The sequence below is a fragment of the Crocodylus siamensis genome, chromosome 7 (genome assembly GCF_052110815.1).
Source record: "Crocodylus siamensis isolate JL-2025a chromosome 7, ASM5211081v1, whole genome shotgun sequence".
In the NCBI taxonomy this organism is placed as follows: Eukaryota; Metazoa; Chordata; order Crocodylia; family Crocodylidae; genus Crocodylus; species Crocodylus siamensis.
In genome coordinates this window covers 68,124,273-68,147,028 of record NC_143401.1, presented here as the reverse complement: position 1 = coordinate 68,147,028, position 22,756 = coordinate 68,124,273, and the positions used below count along the sequence as shown (strand labels likewise).

The 22,756-nt window shown below is 41.6% G+C and overlaps 1 protein-coding gene across 4 annotated transcripts; it reads left to right on the top strand.

Moving 5' to 3' along the window:
• KIF11 (kinesin family member 11) lies at positions 1 to 22,756 on the top strand. 4 transcript variants are annotated; one of them, XM_090057098.1, is made up of 23 exons: positions 1 to 155; positions 303 to 387; positions 5,206 to 5,338; positions 5,470 to 5,567; positions 5,647 to 5,725; positions 7,321 to 7,506; positions 7,590 to 7,714; positions 9,228 to 9,318; positions 10,193 to 10,435; positions 10,556 to 10,651; positions 11,144 to 11,232; positions 11,525 to 11,612; positions 12,540 to 12,728; positions 13,744 to 13,951; positions 14,652 to 14,824; positions 15,185 to 15,307; positions 16,964 to 17,122; positions 17,569 to 17,708; positions 18,518 to 18,797; positions 19,246 to 19,468; positions 19,720 to 19,874; positions 20,200 to 20,316; positions 22,107 to 22,756. In XM_090057098.1, the coding sequence occupies exons 2-23, from the start codon at positions 311 to 313 to the stop codon at positions 22,227 to 22,229; spliced, it is 3,195 nt and encodes a 1,064-aa protein (XP_089913224.1). In that variant the 5' UTR covers positions 1 to 155; positions 303 to 310; the 3' UTR covers positions 22,230 to 22,756. The 4 variants fall into 4 exon arrangements, with proteins under 4 accessions (XP_089913224.1, XP_089913222.1, XP_089913223.1 ...); XM_090057096.1 differs by having other exon boundaries at positions 22,104 to 22,756; XM_090057097.1 differs by having other exon boundaries at positions 125 to 146; positions 22,104 to 22,756.

Sequence of the window (22,756 nt, the reverse complement as noted above, 5' to 3'; positions counted from 1 at the left end):
AAATAAGTCCCATGATGCCGCGCGGCTCCCGGGGGCGCAGGCGCTCCCGCTGATTGGCTGCGGCGGGGGGAGGCGCGTGGTTCGAAGTTGGCGAGAGCGGCGGCAGCTGCCCCTGGATCGTGCGCGGGGTGGCGGCGGCGGCGGCGGCGACGGCGGTGAGCGCGGGTCCGGCCGTTCCCTGGGCTCCGGGATTGTCTTTTGGGCTCTGGGCGACCGTCGCTGGGCCGGGCTGGGGTCAGCGCTGCGGGGCGGGGCTGCCTCAGCGCCGCCCTGCCTTGAGCTCACCGCTTCGCCCCCCTCAGGTTTCGCGATGGCTTCGTTTGGCTCCCAGGGCGGCGCCAAGAAGGAGGAGAAGGGCAAGAACATCCAGGTGGTGGTGCGCTGCAGGTGAGCGCGCGGCCGCCCGGGGGTCCCTTCTCCACGCCCCACCCCCCGCTCCTTCCCGGGGAGGGGGAAGGTGCCTGCCTGGTGTTGCCACTGTCCCGGGTGAGCTAGGGTGGGGCAGGAACTCACACGGGGCAGCGTGGACACAGCCTTCAACCGCAGGCGAGGTAGGGGGAAGGGGAAGGGAGAGGACTTGCCTCCGAGTCACCCCCAGAGGGGAAGGGGATAATTCCTTAGGAGGAGGCTGAATGCAGCCTTCCCTGATGCGCTCCTCCCTGCACTGCCTTGTAAAATCCCAGCTCTGTTTCTCACTGCCCTTGTATTGCCCAGTAGCAATACCGTTTTTTGAAGCTGCAGACTTTGAAATAAGATCTTGGGAGAATGCAAGGGATAGCTTCTCCTTTTTGGTTTGTGAGGCCAGCGGTGTTTTGCCACTTCCTCACTAAACATCAGTGTACACTTCAGTTCAGTGTATTGTTTAGTGCCATGAGAAGAGAACTGAGATCTTTCATGGGCTCAGATATTTTTAGAAATGAGTCCCTTGGATTTTTAACATCCTTTTAGAGCCCTTTAGTAGCATCTGGCATTCCTAAAGAAGATTTCCCAGGTAAATACAGCCTCAAATTCCTTCAACTATATGCTTGGTCTGAGAAACAGCAGTCACTTTCTTCTTTAACCAGGCTTCTGTGCAGAAACATGACTGTTGTTGTGAATAGAGGGAAGTTGTGAGATAAGCTGTGATGGTTCCTGCCTGTTCTCATTAGCATGTCAACCCCACCTGAGCAAGGAGGTGCGTGCTGACAATACTGTTATAATCTGTCCATGCCCTTGATGTAGAGCTCCCCCTCCATAAAAATCAACCAATTAAAAAAAATTGGATTTTTTAAATTTAAACTAGATTTTTTTTATTTAATTGCATTTTTAAAGGTATGTTAAAGCTCAAAGATATCTTCATTGAATAAGGATTATAACTTCTAATTGTATACTGTTTGAGACAATATATTCATGTAACCTTTTTAGAAGTTTTTTAAGTAGGTCACAACAGGCCATGGACTATATTAGGGGCCCAAACTTATGGGGTTCCCAGAGGCTCTTTTACAGATTAGCAGGGATCTGGGTTTTCTGTTTTCCACAGGGAAAAATGGAGAAAAACACAAATTTCCCCCTTTGCCAGAGGAAAATGGGGAGTCTTCATTTTAGCAGAGAAACATGCACTTTTTTGCGATCTTGCAAAGAGCCCTCCGCAGACTGGTAGAGTTCCAGCCTGCAGGGGCTGGGAGGGAATGGGAGGAGAGCCATCAGGCAGGGGTGCCATGTGCCTGTATATGCATCCTGCCAGGCATCCTATAAAGCAGCTCCCTCAAGTAAGTGGGGTTGGGAGAGATTGAGGCCCCCATGGGGAGGGAGGGAGTTGGGGAGGGCTCAGACTACTGTTCAGCTGGGGGCAGGAGTGGGACAGAGGTGTGGGATGCTTGTCTGGAGAGTGGGGGGTTGGGGCCAGCTCTCTGCCACTCTGGGTGCTCCTGGGGGGTTAGGGTGGACCTATAGATGTGTGCATGGGGCAAGGGTGGGGGTGGGCTGCCCACTGCTGGTCTGGGCCCCTACCCTGCTGCCCTCCCCTGGGGCCTCTGCAGCCCAGTGGGCGCGACCTGGTGCTGCGGGGCTGCACAGGAAAGCTGCTTGCTGCTGCGAGCACCACACTGCCTTGGCAAGGCATCCCCTGTCCAGCTCTGCCCTAGCTCTGGACCATGCTGTACTACCACAAGATCCAAGCCCTGGAGCAGTGCCCTGCCCAGCTGCATGCCCTGCCAGTGCTGCTGGGGCCAGTTTCTATGGAAACCGTAGCCCTAGGACTGGGGTCTCCATGGAAACTTGCTGCAGTGTTGTGGACAGAGGCTGCTGGGAAATGGAGTCCACCATGGGCCTGATCCAGCCCATGGGCCAGACTTTGCCCATCCCTGCCCTAGTAGGAGAGACCTGCATCTCTGCCACAGACCTCCACAGTCCTAGCTGCCCCTCCCCAGACTTCTGTTAGATTCAGTGTCTCTGCTATCCAGAAAGTCCAGGAAGGCTATATCCACCGCTACCCCTGCATCTAAGGATTTGGTGACCTGGTCGTAGAAGGCTACCAGGTTGGTCTGACAGGACCTGCCTCTAATGAACCCGTGTTGGTTGCCCCTAAGCATAATCTCCCCTGCTGGTTCCTCGTGGACATGTGCCAGAATAATTCTCTCAAAAAGCTTACCCAGGACTGAGGTAAGACTAACTGGCCTATAACTTCCCAGGTCCTCCTTCCTCCCCTTTTTGAAGATAGGAACCACGTTGGCCCTTTTGCAGTCCTCTGGCACCACACCAGAGCACCACGAGTGCTCGTAAAGCCGTGCCAGGGGTCCCGCAATGACCTCAGCTAATTCCCTCAGTACTCTGGGGTGGAGATCATCCAGACCAGCTGATTTGAATACGTCCAGTCCCTCCAGAAGTTCCTTAACTATTTCCTCACTAACCCTTGGCCTAGGTGCGCCTCCCCTGGGGTCTAGGGGGGGTCCGGGGGGGAGGTGACTGTTCTGGTCCCTGCTCAGGAAAATGAAGGCAAAGAAGTCGTTAAATAGGTTAGCTTTGTCATCTGGTGTGATGACCAAATTTCCTAGCATGTCCCCACATTACCCGGAACCTTCTTTTTGCCCCCTATGTATTTAAAAAAGGACTTCCTGTTGTCCTTGATCTGGGAAGCTAGTCCCGGTTCCATCTCTGCCTTGGCCTTCCTGGCTGCCCCCCTGCATCCCCAAATAACTGCAGTATAATCCTCCCTGGTGATGGCCCCTCCCTGCCATTGGGTGTGCGCCTCCCTTTTATCTAGGAGACATTCCCAGATGCTTTTGGTGAGCCATGGGGGGCTTTTGCACCCCCCTGCTCCCTTTGATCCATGTTGGGATTACTTCCCTTTGGGCTTGGAGGATCATCTTCTTAAAGAGTGACCACTCTTCTTGAACACCTGACTCCCCTCCTCTCTGGGACCTCAGTGCATCCCCGACTATTCTCCTTAGCTCATTGAAGTCTGCCCTCCTGAAATCTAGGGCTGCTGCCTTGCTGCAGGCCTTTGCCACCTTGTGCTGGATGGTGAATTCCAGTAGTAGACCCCTACCGTTAAGTCTCTTTCCCCTTGACTGCCTTGTATTCTAACCCAGAGCACTTCAGAGTGCCCCTCCTCTAACTCTGCTAATTGATATGGATGTCACAGAATCATAGAAGTAGGGTCGGAAGGGACCTTGTAGATCTTCAAGTCCGACCCCCTGCCTGGGCAGGAGAAAAAACTGGGCTCAAATGATCCCAGCTAGGTAGGCATCAAGTCCCTTCTTAAAGACCCCCAGGGTAGGAGCCAGCACCACTTCCTTTGGAAGTTGGTTTCAGATCCTAGCCGCCCTAACTGTGAAGTAGTTCTTATGGATGTCTAATCTAAACCTACTCTCCAACAACTTATGGCCGTTATTCCTTGTCATGCCAGGGGGCGCTAGGGGAAACAAGGTCTCTCCCAAACCCTTCTGGTCCCCCCCTAGTGAGTTTATAGACTGTCACCAGGTCCCCACTCATGTATTCCTCCTTAATGTAGAGCACCACGCCCGCACCTTTCCACCCTGTCCTATCCCTCCTGTACAGCCTGTAGCCTTTGATATTTGCCCAGTCATGTGTTGGGTCCCACCACGTTTCAGTGAGCCCCACTATGTCTAGATTGGTGTCAGGAGGGTAATTCCTCTTGCTTATTTCCCATACTACGAGCATTTCTGTAGAGGCATTTGAGGCCTCCTGAGGATGTGTGCGCTGGCTCCCTACTCTCAGCATTGCCCTGGCCCCTGTTGCTTACCCATCTTAAATGGGTAAGCTTTGAGAATATTGTCAAGTCAAGAATCTTGACTTGTAAATAGAATGGTCCTTTGCAGCCTGCCTAGATGTGTAGTTCAGTAAAGCTGCTATGTAAATAATGAGCAGTTTTGGCTTTTGGGAGAACCTGCTGATCATATTGTTACTTCAAAATCACATGAATGATGTGTACCCAAAGTAAACATGAACTCACAAATCTGGACTCAAGGTAATTTTTGCTTAAAAGCACTTTTCAAACTTAGATATTAAAAAATACTTATTTCTAATTGTCAGAAGCTCTAGGCCTCAAAAGAACTATATATGCTAGGTTTGAATATTTTGAAAAGTTGCTTGTCATCAGAATCAAGTTATTAAGTGATCACTTGTGTTTTTACACAATTTCCCTTTAATGTCAGCTTTGAGCTGAGAATTATGAGAAGCTTCTTTCCAAATGGAAGACTTTCAGAAAATTAAGTGCCTGCTAGTCACAATCTCAGAAATGAGAATGAAGAGTTCTAGTGGTATAATCTATTGTTTAACTTCAGATGCACTGCAAGTTTATATTGTGCTTTAGCTATTGAATAAAAAATAAATTGCTATGGGTAGTCAGACTTCCAAATCCCCCTGGCTGGTGGGTAGTGGAGTTGTCACAAAGTCACACTCTCCAGCAAGACAAGGCCATTCCATAGTTCAAATTAGCCATTGCATGTTTCTATACTGTAGCAAATTTTATGTATAAATTTGTTGAAAAATGAATTTGCAAAACCACTGCCAGATGTTCAAGCACAGTCTTCAGTGGTTTGAAAATAAATTTCACTAATTTTTCTTCCTCTCTGGATTTAACAAGTGTACTTTACAAACTATATACTTTAAACAGTCATGAACTCAAACAAAACAAGCAGCACCAGTTAGTCTTCATTCTTCTTAGCAGTTACATCAGACATATTTTTAAATTTTGTCTTTTAGGCCCTTTAATACATCAGAGCGCAAAGCAAACTCCTTTGCTGTTGTAGATTGTGATCAAGGAAGAAAAGAAGTTAGTATCCGTACTGGAGGGGTAACAGATAAAACCTCAAGGAAGACTTATACGTTTGATATGGTAATTGTTTCTTGAGTTAATGAGTTTGAGATATTGGCTAGAAAGTGTCTTTAACTCTTCAGTTGGGGAAGCTATGTGGGGAAATAGGCAATAGATTAAATTAATCTATACATTATGCTGTGCCTCAACAGGTTTTTGGAGCTCAAGCAAAACAAATTGATGTGTACCGAAGTGTTGTGTGTCCTATTTTGGATGAAGTTATTATGGGTTACAACTGTACTGTATTTGCGTAAGTAACCCGAACATGTTGGTGATTTGTAACTTCTGTTTCACATATGCTGTTTAATTATTCAATTTCTTCCTTGCAGCTACGGCCAAACTGGTACAGGAAAAACCTTCACAATGGAAGGGGAGAGGTCACCAAACGATGAATATACTTGGGAAGAGGTAAATTTGATGTCAGGGATTTTCCTAGCTTGAGGGACTATGGAATTTATTTTAACATTTCTGTGTTAACGGTGTTTGGTATAATACTGTGTTCCTACTTCATTGTGTCCTGCCTGCCTGCTGCCACTCACCCCCCACCCCACGTGCTGCTGCTGCCACCATCATTTCCCCGCTTTCCTGCCTGCCACCATCACTTCTCCTCAGCCCCCTGCCTGCCCATTGGCTGGCCACTCTGGCACTACGTGGTTCCTGGTTGTATCGCTGGACCTCAGGACGCAGCAGGAACTGGCCTGGCCCTGAGGATTGGGGCAATTACTAGCAGTCCTACCCACCTCCCTCCATTCTTAGCTGAGTTGCATGAAGTTGAGGGAACAACCTCAGGGTCACTAGGCCAGAAGCCTCTGCTAGGTGCTGCTGCTGCTGGATCCTGCTGCCCCTAGGTCCTGCTGCTGGGTCCTGCTGCTGCTGGCACCTTGTTATCTTTGACAGGCAGCCAGGGCAGATAATTAACTTTCTAAGTTTTTTACAAGCCCCACAGGCTGGAAAGAATGGCGTGGTGGTCTGGATACAGGCTGTGGGCTGTATTTTGCCAGCCCCTGGGTTAAATGCTAGGACTGGGTATGTGCAGGTCAAGACTAGAGTAATCATCACAATTAGTAAGGTCTTTAAATAGCACTGTTGATGGTTCAGGTGGGCATGGTACTCCTTGTTTAGAGGATCCCTTAGAAGCATCAAGGGGAGGAAAACAAGATAAGCATAAAAATGGGGAGAGCAGGCTGGAAAAAGAGAATATTTATTTGGTGGAGGCACTCTGGAGAGGGTTGAGCAGAGAAGCTTTAAGTCTCAGTAGCTGGGGAGAGTGGAAAGGGAACAGCTGAGTATCCTCTGGGCTGTGTGGGTTGGAATGGGGGCAGAGGAACTGCTTAACCATTTGGAGAGGGCAGAGAACACCTGGCTGGGTGGCCTTTACCCAGTGAACACCTTTGTTCAAGGGCAGCTATCTGTTTAGCTGCTTAGAACTTGGGGTTGTGCTTGATCTCCCCAACAGGAGGTACTGTCCTTCTCTTAGGAGCTGACCTGGATGCTAGCTCCTTGAGTTGGGGCCATGGTACAACCATGCTGGAAGAAGCCTGAACTCCCACCCTGCTCTAGAAGTTACCCTGTGCTGGCCTCATGCTGTAGTAGTCCTGAGCTAGCACTCCTCTTGGGGGACTCCATGATATATGGTAGCTTGTTCTGTAATATTCAGCATGAGCACATTGCAGAAGGTTAGTTGTTGTAGTTAACAAAACCTTGGGATCTGACTTCTAAGTTTTTTGTTTTTTTTTAACTGATCAACTCTAATAGTTTACACATCTTTAGGATTAAGAATATTTTCCTTTCACCTTTAAAAAAAAACCCATGAGTTTATCCTTTTAACATATTTGTCATTTCTGAAATATACCATGTGCCACAGGGTTATATATGCACAAGGTCATCCATCTATTTCAAATTTGTTAAGTTTATTTCACTGAATATCCCCAGATTCTTCTCTTCTATCTTTGTCTCAGCTCCTTGATGCTGATATACATGTTAAATGTGTCTATACTTTATAGGATCCACTAGCTGGTATAATCCCTCGTACACTGCATCAAATATTTGAGAAACTTTCAGAGAATGGTACTGAATTTTCTGTGAAAGTCTCTCTGTTGGAGATCTACAATGAGGAGCTTTTTGATCTTTTGACTCCTTCTCCTGATGTTGGAGAGAGGCTGCAAATGTTTGATGACCCTCGTAACAAGGTAAATTCTGGCTTCCAAAATTTAAGCACAGCTTCTGGACTTCTTTGGAACAAGACAAACAGCCTAAACTTCTGTTTTGACAGCGGGGTGTCATTATTAAAGGCTTGGAAGAAATAACTGTGCACAACAAAGATGAAGTCTATCAAATACTGGAGAGGGGAGCCGCAAAAAGAACTACTGCAGCTACTTATATGAATGCATATTCTAGGTACCACACTTTCCTCTTTTCATAAAATGTGTATTAATTTAAGTTATAGGAAACCTGTGTGTGACTGAAAGGTGTTAAGACTAGAGTGGTTCTGTTTGATCTCATGATTCCTATATTCAGGCTGTTGGAGCTGGGGTTCTGTTATTGCTTTCTAAATCGTGTTTCCAACATCCTGCAGAGCAATGTGGTTTGGTGACTCTTCAGATACAGTGTTAATTTTTTTTTTTAAAGTGTTTAAGTTTTTGTTCTCTTAACTGCTCACGATATCTAGGGTGGGGTGGAAAGCACCATACTGGTGCTGACCCCTTGCTGAAGTGCACAAGACAGGAGAGCAGAGAATACTTAGTCTTGTCTCCTAGTAATGAAATTTACTAGTAAATCTGGAAATAACTTTTCAAACCTCTCAAGTGCTGAGTGACTGATAGGCAAAAGGGGAAATTAAAAGCTTGACTGACAACAGTATGCAACTGAAATGTGTTGTTTGTACTAACACAGATTGAAATAGTAGGTCTCTGCTGCAGAGAATATGTACTTAAAGCATGCTGTAGTTACAGTACAGACTTGATATGTACGTCTTGGTGGATGAGTTTATTTCATCCTAAGCATCGTTCTTTTAGCTACAAGAAGCCTACCTTCTTGCAGGAGTGACACTTTTGACCTTAATTAGCAAATGGTGTTCTAAAATTTATTACTAACATCTCTGATAGCAAAAACCTTATTGGATGGATGACCCTGTTTGTATCCATGTCAATGCAAGACCATCTCTTCTTGCACTCTAAGTACTGAAAATTTGGTAACTGGACTGGAAGCTGGGTTTGCTGCATGCCGATGCAGAGTACTACTCACGACTGCAACAACTGGTGTTGTGTTCCCCATTGAATCTTACAAGCAGAAGTCAATGGGTTATAAACTCCTAGGTGATCTCCCATCAACAGCTTCTTGATATGGCATTTGTTGTTTTGAAAGCAACACTCCATTTTTTGACCATACACGTGCTGTAGCAGTTTTGGGCACTTATCACATTTTGGGTATATAGCAAGATACTCTGTTCATGTGACTGCTGCTGTAAGAGGTATCTGAGTTGCAGTGAATTGGGCAACAAGAGTAATGCACCTGGAAATTGTTCAGCTTGTTATTTTATTCCTCTGCATAATCTATTCTACATGTTCCCCCCACAAAAGGTGTCTGCATCTTATCACAGACATGAATGCATTCCTTTGAAATCTCACACTGGTGATGAAACTTGCTGAAGTGACACTAAAGTTTTTAAATTGGTCCCAAATTCTACAAGCATAGAGGTTGGCAACAGGTTAGAATGCCTCTGCTTAGGTTCAAGGTAGGCCTGCTCAATATAATGAGCTGATATATTAGAATGATACCAATACTCAAAAAGAAATGAGCCATACTTATGAAGCAAATTGAGTCTGCTGGTGTAAACAGAACTAATATCTTATGCACAGAGCAGAACTTGGCTTTGCTGGGACGCCTAGCTGAAAAATTACTTATTTTACAGCCGTTCCCACTCTGTGTTTTCGATCACCATACACATGAAAGAAACTACAATAGATGGAGAAGAACTTGTTAAAATTGGGAAACTAAACTTGGTAAGTATCTACATTAAATTCCAGAGTTTCATTTAGATGACAATTCTAGAGTAACAAAACAACTTTTCCTTGTTCAGTTAAGACCGATGAAAGAGTAACTTCAGTTCTTATGGTTTGACTAAACTGTTTTTTTCTAATGCTTTGTGATAAGTAACTTGTGTAATGGACTCACCTATCTATATATAATGTAGCTACATCAGACTACAAAATCTGCTTTGTATCATAAAGATTATTTGGACTAAACAGCTCTGTGCCTTTACTGCCTCCACCTTGTATTGGGATTCCAGAAGTTCTGCAACTTAACAGAAAGCGGAAAATAGAGAAACATTGGTTTATTAATCTTAGTTGTCTCTTTCAATATAAACTTCATAGACGGTGAGCTGACACCAGCTTAGGGGAACCAGGTTTAGCAGTTTAGACAGCAGCAGGCTAAGACCAAACAACAGCTCAGTTGATATGGGGCAAAAGCCACTGGGCTACAATATCAATGTACTAAGCTGACAAAATGGTCCTAATATGAATATAGCTGTATAAAGAAAGCTGCAGTTTATGTAGTGTGTAGACTGCAGCATGGATGCAGCTATATTGTCATTATGTTATTACCAAGATCAGTTGTTTTCCTGGAGGGGGGTGAGGGCAGGATTGGTACACTGATTAAAAAACTACATCTTTGTTCATGTAGCTGCATCTATGTTTGTGCTCTGGTATAGTGTGCTAGTAACTATCTGGTGACAGGTCATCCAAGCATAGACATATCCTTGTTTTTAGGTGAGCAGGATGGGGGCTGGAAAGTTTCTTCTCGGGGTTCAAAGATAAATCCTTTAAAACTTGCAGTGAATGACAAAAACCTCTAGTTTTTTTTTTTTCCTTCTAGGTTGATCTTGCAGGAAGTGAAAACATTGGTCGTTCTGGAGCAGTTGACAAAAGGGCCCGTGAGGCTGGAAATATCAATCAGTCTCTACTGACTCTGGGTAGAGTTATTACTGCTCTTGTAGAAAGAGCCCCACATATTCCATACAGGGAATCTAAACTCACTAGAATCCTGCAAGACTCTCTTGGAGGGCGAACAAAAACATCTATAATTGCCACAGTTTCTCCTGCATCTATAAATCTTGAGGTAAAGCTTGAATTTGTAAGAATCAGCTTCCACAGTGTGTAGCTTATGCAAAAATACTAATAAACCACAGAAATCTTGAGCCTTGATCTAGAGATCATATGTCTGTCTTCTGTACCACAGGAAACCTTGAGCACTCTGGAATATGCCCACAGAGCAAAGAATATCCTGAACAAGCCTGAAGTTAACCAAAAGTTGACAAAGCGAGCTCTCATTAAGGTAAACTTTTAATTTAATTTTACAAAACTGAGTGATGACCTTGATTCTGTTAAAGTAGATGGCTTGTAAAGAATAATTAGTAGCTGCAACTTCTTTCTGATCCAGAACTATCATTTTAGTGACTTGAAGTATTATAGTCTTAAGGTTTAGCCCTTCCTACTGATTCCACTTTAAGGTGACTATTAGTAAATGAACACCAGATGTAGTGATTGCAAGATCTTAAACAGTGTAGGTAACCTTTTGAGCACTATTTTCTTAATCCCTTTGAGCACTATTTCCTTAATCCCTTTGAATGAATTCAAGAGCTGCTATGAAGTCAGAGCTGTTTTCAGGATATGGAACTGTGTCCTAAACTTTAATACATTCTTTCACTTTCACCTAACATTTTCTTAAGCAGGACTGCTTTCTGTCAGCAACTGTTCAAATGTAAATAAATTTCATTTTTTTTTTAAACTGGAAACTTCTGTGGTTTACAAATCACATTTGTTACAGGAATATACAGAAGAGATTGAACGCCTTAAAAGAGACCTTGCTGCTGTTCGAGAAAAAAATGGAGTCTACATTTCTGTTGAAAACTACGAGTGAGTGGACAAAAAATTTGTAAAGCCTCTGAAAACCTTAGTCAAGTAGAGATAACTCCTCAAATGTGAAATGCCTTATATTCATAAGAATGGAAGTTGGTTTAAAAAAAATCAGTTTCTTGCCTCTTGTCTGATTTAGAATATCTTATTGTAGAGAGTGTATTAGTCAAGTAATGCCCCTGAAGGAAGAAACAAGATATTCTTCATTTACCTTGTGTAGTCCAAGTCCACGCAGAGCTTGAGAGGTAGTAGGTGAACAGCAAATCAAACTATTGCATTTCTGTCTTTTTAGTGCTCTTACTGGAAAACTGACCGTTCAAGAGGAGCAAATTGCAGAGTATATTGAAAAAATTAGTGCCATGGAGGAAGAAATGAAAAGAGTAAGTGAAATTTCTCAACAATATTCTGTCTTTTTAGAATAGATATTTGTGGGGGATGCAGGCAGGATCAAGAGAATAAGATTGTGCTCAAGTTATTTTTAGAAACTCTCTAAACTGTTCTCTTTACTTAAGGCTACTTGGATCTAAATCTGTCTGCCTGTATTCATAGATCAAGCACCACTTAGTGGATTCTGTCAAAAGAGCAAAGGCTGCTATTTTATGCTGCTGGTAGTTATTGAGTTTAGTTAGGGTGTGCGTTAAATCTTTGGGTGAAACTGAAATTCAGCCTTAAACTGAATGCTTAACTCTTAGTGGCACTTCAGTTTGCTAACTTGTAATGTCAGAATATTTTTCTACTTCAAAGCTCAAAATCACCTTAAAACGCTATATTGGATTTTTAGGGAAAAAATTGTTTTAAAAATGTTCCTATCTGGGTAGATTGGCACTTTATTTGCCAATGTCGTCTTGGCAATTTATCTTATTGAAAATGTGCATGATATGAGAAATGTTTTTTCTCTTTGCGATTGCAACTATTACTTATCTGTAATAAGTCTTCCTTTTTGTAAAATGAAATTGTACTGATTTGAATCTTTTTCGTACATGTTCTTAAGTTATTTTTAGTGGACCATTTTTTCTTGTGATGACAATAAGAATATATATAATCTTTTAGCATGAGGTAGGGCTGTCACTGAGACCTTTTCAGACAATCATTGTTTTGGGTCTTTAATAGAAAATACTACTTTACCACTGGACTTAAGGCTACATTTCTAGTTTTGACCATCAGTTTTCTAATAATTTGGCATATGATATAATGTGGAAGGAAAAATAGATCCTTTATTAAGATGTGATTTGAACGCTTGAATCTGGTCTTCAAACTTCTGAAAGATGGAATTCGTTAATAACTATATTATTTCTTTTATCTTTTAGGTCACTGAGTTGTTCACAGTTAATAAAAATGAACTTGAACAATGCAAAACAGATCTAGAAAGCAGAGAGAGGCAGCTGGAAGAAACTCAGAAAAATTTGCAAGAGACCAAGGTTCAGCTTACTGAGGAAGAATATGTAGTTTCAGTTCTGGAGAGCACTGAAGAAAAGCTTCATGGCACTGCTAGTGAGGTTATTATATTTTTTGTAGTACCTAACTGCAGCAGTAATTTCCTTCATTTTATTTATAAGCATTTCATTAAAAGATGCTTAAAAGAATGATTTATGGTGTCCAATTCTGTGTTGGTAAGGTATCTTGCTAGCTGACTTTAAAAATGAAGACTAGAATAGACTTTCACCACAAGTTTTAATGGGCCAGAGACACTATTTGAGACTTCCCATATATTTATTTTTTTTAAATGTGATTGATGACTACTTTGGCTTCTCCCTAACGGGCATGCTTTATTTCCTCAATGCCCCCTTAGCTCATGAGCTCTGAGCTCCAGCATCTTCACATCCATTTGCACATGGGACAGTGACTCAGCAAATGTTTACCCCACAAAGCAACTCTACCTAAATTGGGCATGACTTCCAGTCCTATAATGGGATAAATTATTGAATAAAAGTTGAGTGGGGATTGCGGTTGTAAACGCATCCCAAAAGTGTATGGAGGAAGGTCTCGCAATGCTGACTCAACTAAAAGGTAGCCCTAAATAAATGACTAGCTGAAACAGCATTGACTACCACCATTATACTTCAGGGCATATTTGTAATTTTAGATTAAGTATTGCTCTTAATTCTTTGGACAGTGGTTTGCTATAGAAAACTATACTTTCTCTCAGTGCAAACTGGCAAATGCTGTATTATAATTGACTTGAATATAAATAACGCGTTGTACTTCTACCCTTGTAGTTTTCGCTTATACTAAGTGAGAGTGGTTATTTGCATTGGCTGGCAAACCAAAATTCTGCTTCCCAAACAGAAACCTACTAGAACATATGAGTCCTGTTTAAAGTAGGTTAACCACCCAGTATTTCAGTAAAACTTTAGAAAGAGGACCACCATGCTCCTTTAGTTACCTTTTTGGGAGCACTCTAACTGGGTTCCTTAAAGCTTTAGCATGTCTGTTCTGGAGAATACATCATAAATGCCTGAAAATGCTTTATTTGAAGACCTGAGAAAGTAATTAACTTTCTTTCAATTTTAGTTGCTCAGTACAGTTGAAGAAACAACAAAAGACGTGTCTGGTCTCCATGCAAAACTAGATCGCAAAAAAGCAGTTGATCAACATAATGCAAAAGCTCAGAAAACATTTGCAGGACAAATGAACATTCTATTCAGCAAAATGAAAGATTCAGTTACTGAGAATGGTTTGAAACAACAACAGGTGTTGGACTTTTATGTTAATGTAATTGGTAAGTATAATATTTCATGCAATCTGATTATCATTCTAAACCATATGCAACAGAAATGCCTATGGTTTTTTTTTTTCCCCTAAAATTGATCTGGTGTAGATCAAGCTTTTCTTGAAACTATGTAGTTCAGCTGTCCAACTTCTTAGTGGCTGGAGCCAAATGCCCCATGGGTCACATAAGTAGGAGTGGCACGCCACTGGCCACCTGGGCTACACATCCAGATGCCTTCCCTTTCCCTTCCCTCCTGCTGTACTGTACACCAGAGGCCTTTCTCCACCTTGCCCCCACATTCCCCACAGCTGCATTACTTTGGCCCTAGGCTCATCCTTACCTTCCCCCTGCTGTACTGTCCCACCTCCTGGGGTAAAAGCAGGCAGACAAAGCTGGGGGAGGGAGAGAGGGAGCCCAGAGACTCCACCAGAACAATGGGTGGGGAAAGTTGGCCAGACAGGAGCATGGGAGCCACAACTTAACTCCACATGGGCTGCTGGTTAGATATCTCTGCTGTAGATTAAGGCAAGCAGCAGGTTAGACTCTTTCAGGTTCATATTACAGCTAACAAGAGGCACTATTCTTGATTTGGGTTAAAGTGTTTATTCTTGCTGTTACCTTCAGATTTCCAAAGGATTGTGTTTGGATACCGCCTTTTTGTCCTCTAGAACTCTGGAGAGCTTAAACTATATCCTGTTTTTCTTTGTAGGTGACCTTCTGTCTGCCAGCTCTTCAGCCACTAGTGTCATTACATCACTTGTATCTTCATCATTCACTTCTATTAAGGAGATGGTATCCACTGAAGTTTCTCGGGTGTCTGAAAAAATACTAGAACAGGAGACTCTGTCCATTGAATGTAAAGCTGAGCTGCAGAGATTGCTTGTTAGTAAATGTAGATGCTCTTGACTGACTTTGAGGATGTGAATCTTACCTGGATTTAGAAAACTGCTAAAGAGTTGGTGTAGCCATTTTAGAAAAATCCTTTAGCCTGTATACCTTGAAGAAATTGCCACTCTGTCATTGCCTCAGGTTCTCAGGCAGTGGGTTATGCTATTAGTGTTTTGAAGGCTATTTTTTCCAATCAGAATGCCTGAAAACCTATTTTTTAGAGTTTCCTAAAAAATAGAAAGCTAAAGAAAAATTCTGTGCAGAGAAGTCCCTAAAATACCCAAATGAGTTGGAAGTTTGTAAGAAACTTGAATGCAAACTTGTTTGATTTTGGTTATGTGGTGTTCTTTCTAGGACGAGCATAAGTCTGGATTAGGACAGGCACTGAGTAGTATGTCACCTGTTGTGGACTTGGTCCTGGGACTAAACTGCCAGTTTCAAAACAACATCAACAAATATTCATCTATAGCTGATAAGGTAATGACAGACTAACAGAACTCTCTTATTGTGCTCCTCCAGTTTGTTTAGCTTATTGGCTTTTCCTTTGCCTCTTTCTGAACATCTCTTCTCAGTCTCTACCTCTGTTTTTCCTTTATGTGGTTCTGGAGGTTTCCCTGCATCAGTACAACCTCTAACCTAAATGTCATGAGAGAATATCAAAGTGTAGTTTTTGAAAAGGAGGGGACTCTTCCATATACATTTGATGTGTGACCCTTGTTTAAATAATGGGAAATTTAAGATGGTTAAGATTTGGGCAACTGACATTGCTATGCTGAGCTTGGAAAACATTCAAAATGAACAGGGCCACTCACTCTTCATCCCATGCTTCTTGTCCCTGATGCTGGTAATCCCTATATCTTACTATTGATTGGGACTTTTTCCTTTGCTACCACCTGTCTTTGTTGACTTTTTCCTTGATTTTGCTCCCCCTGCAAACTCTTCTTTTGTCATCCCTTCTGCCAAAAAGTAATCCCTGTTCTAGGGAACTTGCTCTCCTGACTGCTTTAAATTCTCACTCCTATGTTTTGTTTTGTTTTTTTAATCTATAAACTGGCAGAAGGACCTGTTCTTCACCCAGGTCATTCTTTTTTGTACTTGCAGTGTTTGTTTATTTTCAAAGAACTTAGAACAACATATTTAGTATTTAATGTGGAGCTACGTTCCAAATAATATCCAAATGAATGATCTTTTTTGTTCATAGTGTTTCCTGGTGGTGCCAGTATATACATCCCTCTTCAACTACCAACTTTGGAACGAGCCACATACAACTGTTCATGTGAAAAGCATTGTTGCTTTAAATAGTTACTGGAAGCCCCAGAAAGGGTCAAGTGAAAAATAACCTGCCCATAATTTTCTTTGTGTGGTATTCAGTGATTTTTTGGAAGGTTTAGATTAGATAGGACCAGCCATTCTTGAGTTATAAGCAAGCAAACAGACAGACACTTCATTCCATATATATAGATTGCCCATCTTCACTAACTCTCTACCTTTATCAGTGTATGGTTAATGTTTTCAGCATTTAATATATTCCAGTGCTCTTGCTGCCTTCAGGCTTCTCCCTAAGTATTATTATTTCACTCCATTTTTTGCTCTGTGCTTCTGCTGCACTGTTCTTTGGAATGACCTTCTGTAATATTCTAAGCTCCCTTCTGTGATTTCAAACTATTTGAAATAACTGCCATATACAAGTTTGCCATAACCCTTTAGTCTTTAGACAGAAGGCAGGGGAGAGATGCATCTTACATTAACTGATTCATCAGTATATAAGTTTTTGTGAGCAAGAGCTCACAAGAGCAAGCTGCTATGAAAGGTCATGCATAGACCAGACTACCATCTGTAGATGTTCATCTGTAAAATCCCGCCCTCTAGTTCTTTTTCTTGCTAATGAAATCTTTTCCATTTCTGATTATTAGTCTCAGAAAGTACAAATCTAACCTGCCTTCTGCTAGACTTCAGACTGAAAAAAGAGCTAATTACCTCTCGCCACTTTATTCATTAGTGTCTCTAATTTGCAAGCTCTTCGGGATAGAGATTGTGTAGTCACAAAACTAGTTGGATGAATGTATGCAGTCTTAACTTCCATAATATCTGGATTCATTATGTAATCTTAACATAACTCTTCTCTCTCTAAAGATGGAAAGCCATAAAGAGGAACTGAGTGCCTCCTTTAGAGAACTCCGTGTCACTCTGAATAAATTACAGAAAGAAACAAACTGTGTTCTGGCTCAGCTTCAGGATGACTGTGAGAATTTAAAGGAAAAAGTGGAGATGGCAAAGCTGGCACATACAAAGGTATTATGTTTTCTTAGAATAAAAGCAGGGAATTCAAGCTTTTTTTGCACCAAGTGTTTTGCACCTGCCTTAACTTAAAGTAGATCCTCATGCTTATTCCAGTAGGGATCAGTAGTAGGACAACAGCATTGGCTGTTCTAATAATTCAACTGATTGGAGTTCTCTACCCACAAGGGAGGGAGGAGGTGGAAATTAACTTGTGCCAACTTCTATAGTGCTTATAGCTGTGTTTTTAGTTTTTGTTTTGTTTTTGTTCCCCAGCATGCCTTCAAAATCAAGTATTTTCTTCATTTACATCTTTCCTAAGCACAGGGATCTAAAATGGAAGCTATGATGCTTGTCACCCCACATTAGAACTTTGCATAAGGATTTTCTTTTCAGTTCAATGTTAGCAGGCAGCACCCCTGAGAAATGTATAATTGGGGTTTTTGCTTTGTTTTTAACAGAGTACAAATCAACTTGTGTCTTCATTACAAAGCCAGTTGAATCTGTTGCTTCAGGAAACCCAGCAGAACTTAAGTGGTATAGTGACAACGGGTAGAGGTTTGAAGACTGCCATTGCTAATGTCCAAGAAAATGTCCATCTGTAAGATTTTGCATGTTTTAGTTCTAACTTTCTCTTTCACCAGTATATAAAGGGACTACAAAATGACATCATCACTACGTTTGTATATAAATAAATATATAGTACATTATTCGTAAGACCCATTTATTTGAGGAGTATCCTATCACAACATTTATACCAAAATTCAGATTTTCCTAGATTATAAGAGTTTTTAAACTTCTATTCAGGCACTGCTTTCATGGGTCTTACAGCTAAAAGGCTCAGTCTTTCAGAAAAAAGTGGAGAATCATCAAATGCAGCTAGGTGTGTTCTTGATTATATGATAAAGATTTTGTTTGAAAGAGGACATCAAATCATTCTGAATCATTCTGACATGATTCTGTAGTCAAATGAATTAGTATAAACCCATCAGACAAGGAAAATTACTTTTACTGAAACATGCAGTTGAAACCAAGATTTTTGTAATGACTCATAGGAACCCAATGGAAAATACTTTGGAAGGAACTCTGCTTCCCTAAAATTGGCAGTATCTTGAAATTAAGTACAAAAATTGATGAGCCTTAAGTTTGCTGAAGTTGTTAGTCTCTGAAAAATAATAGCCACAATTTTAATGTTTTTAATTCACTAGATAGTGCAATGATTCTGGGTTGCTGCCAGGTAAAACAGTGCTATATGAGTGGATTAAACAAGCATTCTCATGACCTACCACAGTATGACTGGATCTTTATTTTGAAATTCAGCTCTTTTGCTGATGCTGGGGAGGGTAATTGTCTTAAATGGAAAACATCTTTAAATCCATTTCCCCATAATGTGATTTGCTGTTTGTGCAGGCAAACTACAGACTTGGTCACTTGTACAACTTCTAGCCATGACAAATTTATTACATCTTTGGAGAACTTCTCACAAGAAGTCAGGCAGTTAAACAGTGAAAACCAGATAATGTTGGAGGAATCCTCTGAACACTCTGAGCAACTTCGTGGCAGTTTCTTAAGAGTGTGTCATGAGACAGATGAATGGAGTGAACTTGCAAATACCAAGATTATCCACTTTACTGATCAACAGATGTCTACCTTCAGCAGTCAGAAGCAGCAACTTCAGAGCTTACAGATGGTAAATATGACTGTTGTATAGTTTAGGATTCCTTCCATCCAGAATTTTTCATTAAAGTACAATATACGTGGAAACAAATCTGAAGTTGGGACTAAATATTTGTTATGGACACTTTCGTGTTTTAATTGGTTTCTCTAAAATATTGAGGGGTTAAATGGCAGCTACACATTCCCTTGAAGTGTCTTTGTACTCATGAGGCAGAATATGGAATCTGAGTGGTCAGTGTCCTGATCTAATTATTAGTAGCTGTTTTCTGTGGAAAGAATGTGCTTCCCAAGTCAACTGACTACCTTCTAAAGACAGGGCTCAAAATGAGCAGCGTGAGATTAGTGTTAAAATTTTTATGTTTGAGCTTCCAGATACTAAGTCACTTTAGTGATATGATCTGAAATGTGCACAAGTAAGGCAAGAGACCTTAACTTTTCAGTTAATGTGTTTTGTCTTTTAGAATGTAGATGTAGGCTGTCAGGCATCAGTTGGTGAAGTTACAAACCAAATTGACAGACAGAAATCTGATGAAGAGAGAGCACTGAAGAGCCTTCTTGACCAGATAAAGGCTGATCAGGATATTTTCGTAGAGCAGAAACTGGCACTCTGTGATGAAGCACTGCATGGACTGATTCGGGTCAATGGCTTTCTGCAGGAGGAGCTTAAAGTGGATGTCTCAACAGGTATTGAAAGGAGGTGGGGAGGGTAATGATCTCATAGCAAGCACCATCACTGCAGAGTTCATAAACTAAAATAATTTATGATCAGAAAGCATCTTTCAGTCTTCAGTCTTTTAATATGCATACTGAAAGTAAATTGATCGGTTAACAAAGACAACTTTTCACATTCAATTTAACAAAATCCAAGATCTGTTATTAAAGCTAAAGCTGAAAGTGTTTAAATACTGCTCATTAGTACATCACCTTCATTAAAGGAACAACTCCACAGAGAAGAGATTACTTGTATCCAGTGGAAATTGTGAGGACAGAACCCCGTGAACTGCTGCTTGAGCAATTAAGACAAAAGCAGCTAGAACTTGTGGCTAACCTAAACAGTGCAGCAAAGATGGCAGAAGAAAATATGGATCAGGTAAATATGTGAGAAAATATGAATACACAACTCTATAGTGACTTGTCCTAAGCTCTTCAGCTTCTAGTTATAACTTTAAGTGAACTGAAAACCCTTTAACTTGGTATTTTTAGTTCTATTGTAGTCTGTATCTAGACACAAAGTTAAGGAAAAGTTAAGGAAATTAACAGAGGGGCTAACAGTGTCTTGGGTAAAAAAGTATATTTTCCTGCTTTCCCTATGCAGTAGTACACACAGAATTATAAATAACAAAAGATTATGCCACCTATCTTATAGATATGATCATCCTTTTCCTGCCTCCTACTTGAAACTTCTCTTTTCTTAGGACTCGTTGGAGGAAGAAGAGGCTGTGCAGGAATCTAATGAAAGTGTCATCAGTGACAAATCGTTCCTAAATGCAAGTGCGTCCTGCCAAACAAATGGCGGTGTTCCCTTTTTCCAGGTAACTTCTGCAGATGTGTCAAACAGCCTTTTATGCAATAGCGTCAGATATAGATGCATGCTCTGCCTTTTTAACAGCACTTCGTAGCATTCAGTGAAGGTTTGTGATGGCCTTAAATCTTCAGAATATCAATTTAAGACTTCATATGCATAGATTAAGATAACCAGTCAATACATTTCTCCTTTCAGGTTATATTGCTGGAAATGTCAGTGTAAATAAGATGTTATTAAAGTGGCCCAGTGTACAACACTGAAACGTGCTTATAGTTTAATGAGTGTTCAACATGATATTAAGACTAGTGTACTCCAAGATCTTTAGATAAGGCCATTTTATACAATTCCCTCTCTAGTGGATTTAATAAACTCAGATTAGTGTCTCTTTCCTCAGAACTGGTTCAGGTCCATCAAGAACTTTTCTTTAGCTTCATCCATGATTGCTTTTGGATAGCCAACAGACTGCTTTGGAATGCTTACTAATGTCTAGTGCACTGGTTCTCAACTGCTTGTCTGGGCACCCTGAATGCAACTTTTCTGAATCTGATGGCATCCCTAGTTGAGAACTATTGTGTTCAACTTACCTTGATGCTTCTCAACTGGGTGCTGCTGCCTCCAGGTAAAACTGTCTAGAGTGCCTGCTGCACAGCCAACCCAAGAAGGGCTGTAGTATGTGCAAATGTTACGCCTGTATTAGGACTTTGACAACTCTAAAGCAGGTGGTAGAGCACAATAATGCTTCAGCCCTTTCCTAGTCCAATTGTGCACAGCATCTCCTGCAAACAAGAATGCAGGGCTGATGGAAGTGTCCTTCATGCCTCTGTTTCCAGAAGGAGCACTAGGGGTTGGACTGGGGAGTGCTGCAGCCAGCACCAGCTTTCCCTAATGCATGAAGATTGTGCAAATGCTGCAGCCTTGCGCACAGAGGGTGCACCTACACAAGAAGTTCACTGCAGAGATGCCTAATTAGCTCTGCAGTAGTCTCAGCATCTACATGTGCATCTACATGTCCACAGGAAATGAATTAACTCTGCTGCAGGTTAGTACTTGTAAATACAAGTTCTGTCCTGTAGCAGCATTCTTTAGTGCACAGCAATGCATGTTTAGATGCTGATGGGGCTGCATGGGGCATGAGGGTGTTTCAGTGTGGGGCTGCCTGCCAGCCAGCCAGCCCTGCACTGGAGCACTCTTATGTTCCAGTCAACCTCTCCACAGTACATTGAGCTGGGTTGTGTCAGCCCTTGGCCGGCAGGCTGATCCTCAGAGCCCCCTGCCAGCTGGTCCCATGTGCGCATGTAAACGCTGCACCCGAGGGCACTAAATTTATGGCAAGGTATGCACCAGAGTCTATTGCTCCATGCTAATAGCACATGTAGATGGACCCAGAATGATTTTACTTGGCCGCTGCTGCTGCTGCTGCAGCAGAATCTACCTCGTGGCACTCCTGATGGGGTCTTGCAGCATCTACACATGCTACAACACTGGCTGAGAACTACTGGTCTAGTGTGTAGGATCTGCTGAAGTCTCCCTTCAGATGCAGAGGTTTTGGATATAGGAAGTTGCAAAAAATCTTTTGCCATCAGCCTTAACCCCCAAAAATGATTGGGTCTAATAATCGAATCATGAAACAAGAAATGATGCTGTGATCTCTTGTCATTCAAGTTAACATGTCTTGCAAACTGTATGGTTTGGAGATTGTATTGAATTGCATGATGGAAACCAGTGAATAAACTTGGTTTCTTTAGCATAGCATGAAAAAAGAATACTAACTGGGAATATTTTAATATTTGTCAGCAGAAAAAGAGTCACAAAAAGGATAAAGAGAATAAATCTATAAGCACCAGGGAGAGATCCAAGGTGGAAGATACTGCTGAGCAATCTTTTCTGAAGTTGAAGACTCCTTTAGGTGCACTGAACTAGTGTATTCTCTCAGACCTACTGTATTTGTAATGTTTGTCTGATCTTCTGTTCATTCTCAATTTCTCAACCATCCTCAGGCTCTGTATATAATGAAATGTTGCAGAGGTGGATTATCTAATGAAATATTAGAGCAGCTATCTTGTCTTACTGTCTGAACTGTTTTTATACATTGTAATTTACATACTATTAGCATACTTTTACACTTTGAATTATGGGTCTGTATGTTAAATAAAGGCTTTTAGATGTGAAAGCTTCTTATGGCAATTAACATCTTTTTTTTCTTTTTTTTTTTAAACATTCTGCTATCTTACACAGACCCAACACAGCACAAGTTCACTGTCTTATATTCCTCATCTCGGAGGTGAGGAATGGTTTCTAAAAACATAACTCCATTTTTGTTTTGTTTTAATTGACTGAAAAATGTTGTTTTCACACTTATGGTCTGTTGCATGAAACTGTATAGTAACTTCACATCCAAGTACTGTGTTTCTGTAATTGGCATATGTCAAATAAAATAATCAAAATAG